At 35.4% G+C, this 11,270-nt stretch overlaps 1 protein-coding gene across 2 annotated transcripts; it reads right to left on the bottom strand.

Annotated features, from left to right (window-relative positions):
• Positions 1-206: 206 nt before the first annotated feature.
• On the bottom strand, positions 207-5,470 carry RB195_025905 (uncharacterized protein; the record flags this gene model as incomplete). 2 transcript variants are annotated; one of them, XM_064214245.1, is made up of 14 exons in its annotated part: positions 207-211; positions 274-286; positions 364-402; positions 2,218-2,369; positions 2,425-2,557; positions 2,615-2,740; positions 2,801-2,888; positions 3,190-3,331; positions 3,979-4,126; positions 4,241-4,370; positions 4,430-4,527; positions 4,933-4,986; positions 5,309-5,386; positions 5,453-5,470. In XM_064214245.1, 14 exons carry the CDS (start codon positions 5,468-5,470, stop codon positions 207-209), a joined length of 1,224 nt encoding a protein of 407 aa, XP_064070125.1. The 2 variants fall into 2 exon arrangements, with proteins under 2 accessions (XP_064070125.1, XP_064070126.1); XM_064214244.1 differs by lacking the exon at positions 207-211 and having other exon boundaries at positions 280-402.
• Between the last annotated feature and the right edge of the window lie 5,800 nt (positions 5,471-11,270).

Raw genomic sequence — 11,270 nt, forward strand, 5'->3', positions numbered from 1 at the left:
GAGGTCATGGTTCTTGGGACCAGAAATGAGGAAAAAAAGAAGAAAACATCTCAACAAGAATTCATACGACCTTTGCAATAACAGTTCCCCATCAAATTTGCAAAATGCTATCACTTTTCAGCTGAAAAGAATCTCCATCGTTGAATAGCATTCAAAATGAGGTTAGGTGTGATGAGGTCGTCTGTTATCGTCAGATGATCTCTTCTTCACTCTTAAAATGAAACGAACGTTATTTCATGGATTTTGACAACCACAAAAAAAAGGATAACCGACCAGTAGTCACGTGCTCTTCTTAGCCGGTGGATTACGAGCGCCAAGAGTGAAACAGTAAATATTGAAGAATTCACAAAATTGCCGACAAACCACCGTACAATATACCAGTAATGAAACATAGCAGTAAATCTGAGAAACAATGTGTACTATAGATTTGTTGGCAAAAAGAAAACGTTCAAAAATTTCCGAGAAATCGGAACCAGTTGTTTATTTTTAGTAGAATTTTTCTTTTTAAATGAATGAAATGAAACAACATAGAGAGCACGAAAAACTGGAGAATTAATAAAATCAGAATAATGCATGATAAGGAGAAATGTTGGGCAAAATATCGCAAAATCTTACAAAAGGAGGAATAACAATTCAATTATAATAAGTAAATAGATAATACAGTGTGGTCCAATTGTTTTTTTTTTATTTTCAGGTATTCATAATCCGTTATTTTTTTACACATCCAAAGAATGGTTTTCTTATCGAACTTTACGAAAATCCCCGTTATAACATCGAACAGAGAGAATTGATGCTTGATGATGATTGATGATTGATTGATGATGATTCGATTACCAGAATCTTTACAAATTCCATTGCACCCATTCTCAGGATGTTCTAAGTATCAAAGAACTTCAAAAATTAAAAAAAAGAACTTATCGATGACTATGTTGGTATCCTCTAATTATCTTAATCAACAACTGCGCTTGGATTTGGAATGAAACGAAATGATTAAGAAGGTCGGTGGTGTTTACTAGGTTTCAATACACGATAATTGTGAAGAATTTACCTTTTCCACCTTAATTTATAAATAGTGGAAATATATAATTCCGCTGCGATTTTGTTTTTTCTTTCTCGATAAATTTGTAGTTCACAAAAATTCTACAACATATTTCATCATATTCATACAATTACTGTTCGTTTTAAATTAAACATTTGCAGCTGACCTGCTTTCAGACTACGTGCTTTTAGACTACGGTACGTATCCTCGCTTAAGTCAACACGTTTATTTTCGGCATTTTTTTGATATATTTTATTCTACCTTCGAACTAATTTTCAAATGAGTCCCCATCTTTTTGCAGGTACGCCACACATATTTATTCTATCACAGTTTTTTGTTTATTCCTCCCATCATTTTCTCACATCAAAAATTTTTACAAAACGTAAAAAGATATTGCAGGTAAAAAACGACGTAGGTGGAAAATCTCAGCCTTGCTCTACAGCTGAGATGCGTCGGTGCAAAGAAGGCCAATTACGTAAACCTTGCTAACAGAAATAATAAAGGGTGACCCTTAAGTGGCCACATTTACTTTGAATGAGTGCGCTCTGAAGGTTTTTGCGAGTTCTCATCGAATTTAAGAGCTTAGTTCAGCTTTTCTGTCCGAATACTTGTTTCAGTTACATAGAGGGATATTTTTTAAAAGTTCTCTTTGACATTAAAAGCGAGTTTTTAAATTGCCTGAGAAAGAAATAAGAAAAAAAAACATTTGTTAATAAATATGTTATTGAAATGTAGGAAAAATGCAAAAGAAAAAGAATTGAAGACTAGCAGTAACAGGTATATCTTGTGATGAAGTGGAATGAATGGAGAGAAGAAAGATAAGGAAGGGAAGGAAATTGTGTTATATATAACGTAATTATATCATATATATATATATATATATATATATATATAATATAATATAAAAAGAACTCTTGTACTTGTAGATTTCGTCTATGTATGCATAGAAAAGCTTTTCTGATGAAATAATAGTTCTTCAATTTTTCCCCACAAAAAGTCTTCCTTAGACAGGAGTTCGGTTAAGAGATCAATGTTTGGTAAGAGATGAGAAAAATCCAAGTTGAAGATTTTCTGAATCCTTTAATATTTTGAGACGAATTCAGAATAATTCAATAATCAATAAAATAATCCATTTTCTTCGACTGTTCTCAATCGATCGGATATGAAATTAAACTCACCGTGACTATCCGTAAAAGTATAAGCTCATCAAATACAGTATTATAGTACTGATTTAACATCAATGTTAGAGGACCCATATAGATCCAGTCCCATAATCGTAGCTCACTTTTACTCATGTGAGCGATTACTAATCGATTTGTCGCTTTTGCGCCTAGAAAAATTTCAAATATTTCGACTAGTATTACAATAGAATTACCGTAACTAACCTACTGCACCAAAGCAAAGCATAAATAATGTTATATGCTCATCGTATACTAACGATTCTGCTCTCGAATAAATCATACAGAATGGGACCACAACCATGAGAAGAGGAAATAGTGGAAATATCACTGATGTACCCTACAAACAAGTATTTCTGCATGATAACCACGCATTCTATCAAGGAAAGATTCTTACAGCAATAGTGGAACCATTTTTTCCAACTCCTCCATGGATAATCACATTTACGTAGCCAAAAATTTGATAGCACGTCCCAATCATTGATGATCCGAGCACAACATGACGTAGCTTCCATCCACCCACCTATAAATAATTTCGTTAACTGCTGGCGATTTTTTTTTCGTTAAATACTGCTTCGCTTACCAGATTTGTGTCCCAAAACGAATTACCAAAAAGACACGTTGCGAGCAGAACCGCAATTACGGACATTTGAGCCTCGGTGACATCGAACCTGAATATCATATCTTTGATGCAAAACACGATTTTTCTTAGTTAATTACTATTTCTAAAAGTAAACATAGTAATTGAATAAGAAAATTCTCCATATAATTTTTTGATGAAAATGTTAGCATCGAATAATTTTTCCAGAAAAAAAACTATACTCTCTTAACATTTACATACTAATGCGTGTCTAAGAAACCTTTTTAAACTAATAAATAAGTAAATAAATAGTGATTAATAATTCAACGAGGGAATAATTTAATATTTGAACAAGGAAAAGATTCTTTTTGAAAAGACATGACAACGCTTACTTTGAAAACCGTAATTGGCCGGTGCAATACGTTGACCAATGAGCGGCGTAGAACATCACCACTGAGATGATGGACACGAACATGACACCATTTGGCATATGTCCCAATGACATAGCGTAGCAAATATTCAAAGTGACGAATACTGTAATTATTTATTCTTTTATTTTGTTTTTTTTTTCATTTTATCATTTTTTAAATTATTTTATGCCATCTATGATTAACGAATTTTTAATATTTAGTTCTTAATTTATTATTCCACTTATAATATCCATTATGAAAATCATTGACTGTATTTTTCATAAGACAGTCTACACTATATAATTTTGAAAAATCTTTTTTGAGGAAAATGTTGGGCAATTGAGTGACTATACGGCAATTTTTTTCACGAAATATATCAAACCAAATTTTTGAAAACTGTTCCCTCCTTTTCATATTTTCAAAGGACCAATGAGATTGGACTCATAGCTTTTGCAATAATTAAATCTACAGACGTTCACTTGAGCGGACAAACTATCATTTCTACTGCAACTTTCTTCTTTTTTTTTTCTTCTTTTCTCTTTGCGGCGCAGTTTTCTCACTGGGGTGGATCTCAAGCACGTCCATTGGTTGACATGTCCAGCCAATGGTAGCGTTGAAAATTCATTAAAGACCGCCCTGCCAAACTAGTCTAATACCCTGTTTCCAGATTACATCAGATTTTTATTCTAGAAAGAAGAAATTGAGATTCCAACCAATTACCTGCCCAATATTACTTTTTTATACATAACATCCTTAATGGTACGAAGATACCTTGTGTCATACTGTCACATCCATGATCGAACAGCTCCCCCAACGGACTACTTGATCCAGTGCGTCGAGCTTGTTTCCCGTCAATTGCGTCCAGAGTCTGATAGAAGAATAATCCCAGAGCGGCTTGTGCATATGCCCATGCTGGGGCCTAAGCAAGCAAAGAAAAATTTGTTCCTGATAAATAACAAAAAATAAAACTAAAAATCACCAGGAGACTTCTTTAATACGACATTTATCAATGTGTAGAACGGTATTCACTCACCGGTTCAGTAGCTGAGTAGGAAAATGATGACAATATTAATACTGTTATTAAATTTATTACTAGTCCAATTAACGTTATTAAATTTGGAGCCAACCACAAAGGACACCATGTCACCACATATTCCCACCACCTGAAATCCTGACAAATTTATCAATCTAGACTCCAAAAAGTGCAAATAACAATGCTCACCTTTTCATACACAATTCATCCAGCCAACTATTATCCACTGCCGAATATTTGTGCTCTCCAAGACGTTTTAATTCTTGTTCGGTGGCAAGGGAGTCCGCCTGAAAAATTACGTGTCAAACAAATATTAATAATTCTTAAAGGAAAAAAGTACTTCTAGAGAAATTTCCAGAGAGAAAACACTATAGGAATTCCAGCTCTGAGGCAATGAGAATTGTCTGGATTTTTTCCATTACATTATGTTGGATCAACCAATGGATTGCTCTGTGGATAGCTTGCAGTCAGAAAATCGATTATTTCACTTTGCTAATACAAAGCGAATATTTAATGTACACGAGCCCGTAATAAACTGAATCAATCAAGTCAATCATACGATCAATTTTTCTCACCTAATGCTCTTGAATAGAAAATAGGTGGAAATCTGTTACAATGTTCTTATTATTAAAACATTTTAAAGATGAAATCCCAAGAAGAAGAACAAAATACCAGGAAAACTACCACCTCACCTCAATATACCACGACCAAAATGCATACAAGCGCGATCCAGGGCTGCATCCCATCTAAAATGAGAAAAAAATGGTCTAAAAATAGAAAAGACGTAAATTTGTACGCATTTCCTATAGAGCATACAAAATATTGCAAAAAGAAATGGAAAAAAGAGGATCAAAGAGAATTACTACGAAAATTTTCTTTTTACACTTATTCATTTGTGTAGAAAAAGATATATGACAATGTAATATTTACGACAGACCACAACATTTTCAAAATGTGTAAAATTTAAATCTCCGTCGAAGTGTGGAAAAATGGAGCACAGAAAGAAAATAAGAGAAAGAAACAATATTTGCTAGAGAGGAGCTTCCTACTGCATTCCTCAATTTTTACCTTCATCATCAACCAAATTCTCTCAACATATTCAACGACAACGCTTATCCAAGCAGGATCCGTATGCGCTTGAGAAATCTGTAATCACATTCGTGGCAGAGGTGAAACTTTCGCGTCAACATCTCAAATCTTTCAAAATCATACCGTTCTGGATTCAGCCATCAATTTAAAGTTGGACAGCAAAAATTAAAACAGCAAAATTTCATGAATAGCAACCAGCACACAAACAGGGGGTTCTCGTTTAATCTCTATCACTTTGTATGAACAGCTGGTTTCAAACAGATTTGGTAACGAAAATCAGGCGATTTTTTCCCATTTAAATTCCCTGCATCGCTTCATCGGAAAATGCATTCATTAGTTTCGAGAAATTTCCGATATTCTCAAATTTTGAATTTTTGACGGTACAAATGATTCAACGCTCGCATTCTAAGCACTTTTAGTTTCATTACGAGTCTGGTTCACGATAAAAGCAAGCCTTATTTTAAAAGACCTCACTCTACTTTCAAAAAAAAAAGACCCAGGATATCTATATCTTCTGTGAGGATTATATGAAACCAAACCCTAACAACGTTTTTGATCTCCAGAATGGTTAGAGAGAAAAAAACTACAGTTCTTCATAGCAGGACGCGATGGAAAGATTTCAGATCTAGGACATATCGAGTTGCAAAAACAACTAGTACGACTAACACACACAAAGAAGCGATATCTGAGATCAGTACAAATCCAGCCGTGGGACCCTTCAGTCCACGTAGCCTTGCAGAGCATCAAAAAATATCACACTGATATTTTTACGGTTGCCATATAGTAGACGCAGGTAATAAATTTCGTACTTTGACAGAACCATTTCTCATTGCTACTTCTTTGATTCGCCTTAGAAATAATCAATAACCATCCTTTTAATCCAGCCCTCTCATGTTGTCACTGTAATTAATCAAACTGTTCGGGACTGCAACAGAAGTCGATACAGTAAACAAAGAGCAGTCACATTTCATCATATGAAAAATCCCATCCATTCATTCCAAAAAAATGGTGATCGGAAACGTGAAACACCAGTAGAAGTCAAAAAAAAGCGAAAAAAAAAAAACTGTATGTGCAGTCGATTCCGTTTAGCTCGCATAAGATCTGGAGTTCACAAAGAGAGCACGATAGTAGAGGGAATATTTTGGTAGACATCTAGCAATCAAATTGAGGATTGATCGCGTTACAAAAGTTGTGGGATTCTTCCATGTCCCAATTATCTATTCATCAATTGAAATGGAAACAGAGGAATGGCAGCGAAAACGGGGAAAATGTAATTGGGAGGACGAGGCGACAATCAACCGCTCTCTTATTTCTCGAAGGGTTATATTTGTTTTTTTTCTCTTAGTTACATTAACTTTCATGTCATAGATCCTCTAAGACTAATGCTTAGGTCTTAGGGCACCAATGATTTAGTTATTTACGTCTGGAAGTAAAACTGCGATTGAGCCGACTTCCTCCTCCTATAATATGGAAATGCTTTCGTAATATGCGGTATTCTACGTAATATAATAAGAAAAATAAGTGTTTAAAGGAAGGAAATAAGATATGTAAAATGAAACAATTTCCCCTCAGATAGAAAAAAAAACCAAGCATAGCGTCATGTGAATTCCTCCAGAAAATCAGAATCGGAAATCAAAATGCAAAAACAAAGTGTTACAAATTCGTTCAATATACAATATAAGTGTTCGGAAACATTACTACATAAGTTCTCTGCGGAAAATCCACCAAATAGCTAAACGATCTCGCTAAACAGAAAATAGTTGTAATTTCTTACTGGTAAATGTTAGAGATTTGCAAGCATTTGAGCGGTCCAACACTTCATTTCTGATTTCTGGATTGCGATTTCTGGACTACACTACATAAATTTGAGACCTTGAGTTATATTTGCGCATTTCTTTCAGTTACTACAGTACGGTTTCCTTATGATTCTTCTTCCTTTCGCTATCATGGTGAAAACGGAGGCATAACTAATAGCTCTATTAAAACAGAAAGAGGATTTTTTTGCTTGATGTTATGCCGTCGCGGTAGCAGCGTCTTGCTCGGTATTCTGAAGAGGCAGAAAACCATCTTTCCTTCTTTGGTCACGTTATAAGGAGACCGTCAGATCGCTTTTCCAAGTTTTATTAGGATGCCCTCGAACTAAAGCCGGAGAAAACCTACCAGTCGTAAAAGAATGTTCTGCAAGACAAAAGAAGATTCGAGGACATTAGACGGATAGATTCTACGCGAGTTTTAGCTGAAGACCTCGAACAGGATGGACTCAGGTATTTTTAAGGACGTTACACACCGGCCAAGAAGCGGATATCTGCGTAACATTCGCTCGCCGTATGAGTAAGGTAAGTCATTAGCGAAGGAAAAAGCGAATTCTTTAGTAGATCTTTCTAAGTTCTCCTTTTTAATCATTCTGCAAAGGCAAAGGAACCTAGTAAACAACAGAATTCAACAAATAAAACAACAATATGAGAGGGACTCTAATAAATGTCAGCGCAATCAACACACACGAACGCAATCCAGGAATGAAAAAAAAATGGAACTCGGAAGCAACAGCCACTGCAGCTACTCCATTGCTTGGGATGAAGAAAGGAGAAAAATTGCCTCGAGGAGACTGCACGTCAAGGATGGGGGATTGCTTGAGAGATGTGCGTCATCGTCTTGAAGAAATTTAAAGAAAGCACACATTTTCCGGTCAGTAAAGCATTCCAGTAAATTTTTGGAGGACTGGAAAGATATCAGAGCAGTACGAGCGAAAAGATTTAAACCTGAATATTTAACCGTGGAGCCAACACCTCTTTTTCGCGCCAAAGATATTCTTTTTAAAAGAGAAATAATTTCATCAATTTTACCTTAAAAAAATATGGGAGAGTTTCAAAAATAGTGGTATAACAATATCAAGTTAAACAATTCTTTTTCTTTTTCTTTTTGAAAATTTTGTAGAGCGTTACTTTAACTCATGTATTATGTGCTTTTCCTTCTGAAAGAAATCAGTGCGACAGCAATTTCAAAAATCCACAATTCTACTGTGCCTAGGAATCTAAACACGAGAAAAATTGAAAAGTGTTGGAATGGATAAGAAGGGGATGACTCAATGTGGATTAATGCAGGATTGGGCCGGCTGTTGATCATTAATCTTAAGATTTGCTAATGGTAGAAGCGATAACTAACTTTATTTCAGAAATCAGGCAACTGTGTTATCGAAAAGGTCCTTGATAAGACCAAGGATCTCCGATATGATAAAAATACCAGTGATTAGTTCACATGACGTGATAAGGACAGGTTTTCCTTGCAATAAAGTGCGCGTAGAATGTACTCGAACTACATACACAACGTCATTTCCTAATAATCTTGTAGAGAATTAAATAAAATAAATAATCCTGACTTCAATCACAAACACTATTTGGCTGGTAAGAATTTGTTGTAAATGAAGAAATAGAATTTATGAAGCGAACATTTTCCCAATCACGTGCAGGTGGTAACAAAACAATTGAGGGAGAAAAACGAGATGACCTCTATAACATTGGAGGACCAGATATTCCAGAAATCGTGAAAATGGAAAGTGCCTACATAGTTTAATGAATCAACGAGTGTTCGCAAGTGTGCTGGCGGCAGTGAATTCCACCCGAAAACGATCAATAAGCTAAAGTTGGAGAACCGGTGCAGTTGAGGTGCAAAACACGCGGAAATACAATAGGAGATGATCGCTACGTTCGCCCAAATTTTCACTAAAATCATAGTTGACTCGTAACTCATTGTGGAGTTTAGTGAAGCTAATCGAAGTCATACACATTCAATGCCATTCATGCATGGAAATCTGCAAAAAGGAAAAAGAAGCGAGAAAAAAATGTGAAACAAGTCTTGCGGGAAATCACCCGGTTTCTGGGAAATGAGCACTGTTGGCTTCTCTATTCTCGTTCTGAATACATTCCACAAGTATAAACATTCGGAAAAGGCCAGACGTTCAGAAAAAGACTCAGAGATTGTCTTTGAGATAAAAACCGTTTCCAGTTGAAAAAGACAAGTGAAAACATAAAAAAAGAAAGAACGAGAAGGAAATGATCGGACCACCCGGCCTTTAAGACGGCCGCACACGTCAATAATGCCGATCGTTGTAGATCATTTTGATCTACAAGCACTTACAATGTACAGTTTCCTTACGATTGTACGTTAAAACATAAACGTTAAACGTCAAATAAAACATTCTGATTAATTATTGATTCTCAGTAGCAAACGAATTGTTATAATTATTAGGATATTGTTAATGCACATTTACTACGAAGAAAAATTATAATATATTTTTAGAACGAAACAAGTGATACCAATGTGTATGTAGACGGTCCAGGAACAAAAACATGATGAAGAAATCCAGAAGATTTATTATGCTTTCCGTGAAACATCACGTGTTATCGATTGCAGGAACGAAGAAAAACATCGCAAGTGCAACGAAGACCGACGTCTATTTGATATACCTAGATCAGACATCGGTCTCAAGTGTGATCAATGGTTCACGCATCGTGCATTGATTTTTTTACGAGTGGCTCGTCCGTCGATCAGATCAAATTATTCCATATTAAATTGATAGAATTGAGAAAAAAAATGAGTGAACGAATAATAGTTATATTAGTAAGTACCGAGGGAAAAAAATACACTAGTGACAATAATATAAAGGAGGAACAATTCGAATCAATGATAGGTGAGACATGTTCGAGTACACGAGTGACTAAACCAAGGGGTGGCATTTATCAGAGAACCAGTCAGGGAGCTATGCGAAACCAATACAGTAATTTTGTACACATTATGTTTTTTTAGGGGCCTCAACTAATTTTTACCAGCAGATCGTTTCTTAAATATCGACTGTTTCCCGATGAGGATAGTCCCAGGAAGATGCTGTGGAAATGATCTGTTTCTTTGTTTCTTTGTTTGACGACCTTTTTTTTCAATCGTCACTGTCTTTTTTAGCTCCTTATTATGTACTATTATTATTCTGTGTTACATTTAGTTCCACACTTTTTTTCTAAACTTTATTATGTAAAGAGATAAATGTAAATCTATTTAGAAAACGGAAGAAGACGTTCGTTACGAGAAGTATTGATTGATTAACTTTTGGATTGTTTAATTCATCTTTTAAATTTTTTGATTTATTAATTATTTTTGTGTTCTTCGTTTCTACAGGTTGTTTATGTGCACCGATCTTTCTATTTAACGACATGAAGAGAGAAATTTAGACTGGATCTCTTTCCGGAGGATGTCTAGCACTGCTTGTTTTGTGTCTTTTTTAGGAGGAAAACAGCGTTAAAATTTTCTGGATAGCTAAGAAATCCACTTAGAGTTTCGCAAAGAAGAGGTACTACATTCGGAAAAAATTTATTTGAAGGAACGCGTTCAACTGCGCTCTTATTTCTGGAAGCTCTATCCTCTTTTCTCTATGTAGCTTTAGCCCACATGTTGTAGGTACTCTAAGAGTAACGCTTAGGTCCTAGAGCACCGACTGACTTAATTATTTACTTCCAGAAATAAAAGTGCGATTGAGTCGCCGACCTCCTTTCAACTACTTTTTATCCCTACTTTTCGTTAGAAATTCAAGAATGATTCACAAATAATTCTTCATCATTACAGTACTATCATATTCAAATTGTAAAGCCGATGTACAGTGGGAGAGAGCGACATCAAAGACAAAGGAACTCAAACAATGATCTTATCAAATCGTGGATGCGCCAGAAAAAACATCAATCGGTATGTCTGGTACGGTTGTTCCCGGCTGCAAAGCGAAGGTCGCCGAGAATAACCCACAAAACATTCGTCAAATGACGTGCGAATATGACAGGTTCGAAAGGTTTCCGCATCGATGACTAACGGTTCTTCTGTGTTCGTAAAATCCATAACGAAAATACGAGTTTTTTGGAAGTGTTCGACAGCAATAAATGTTCCTGGCTGTTCCGAGAACAAA

Source organism: Necator americanus, chromosome X (assembly GCF_031761385.1).
Source record: "Necator americanus strain Aroian chromosome X, whole genome shotgun sequence".
In the NCBI taxonomy this organism is placed as follows: Eukaryota; Metazoa; Nematoda; class Chromadorea; order Rhabditida; family Ancylostomatidae; genus Necator; species Necator americanus.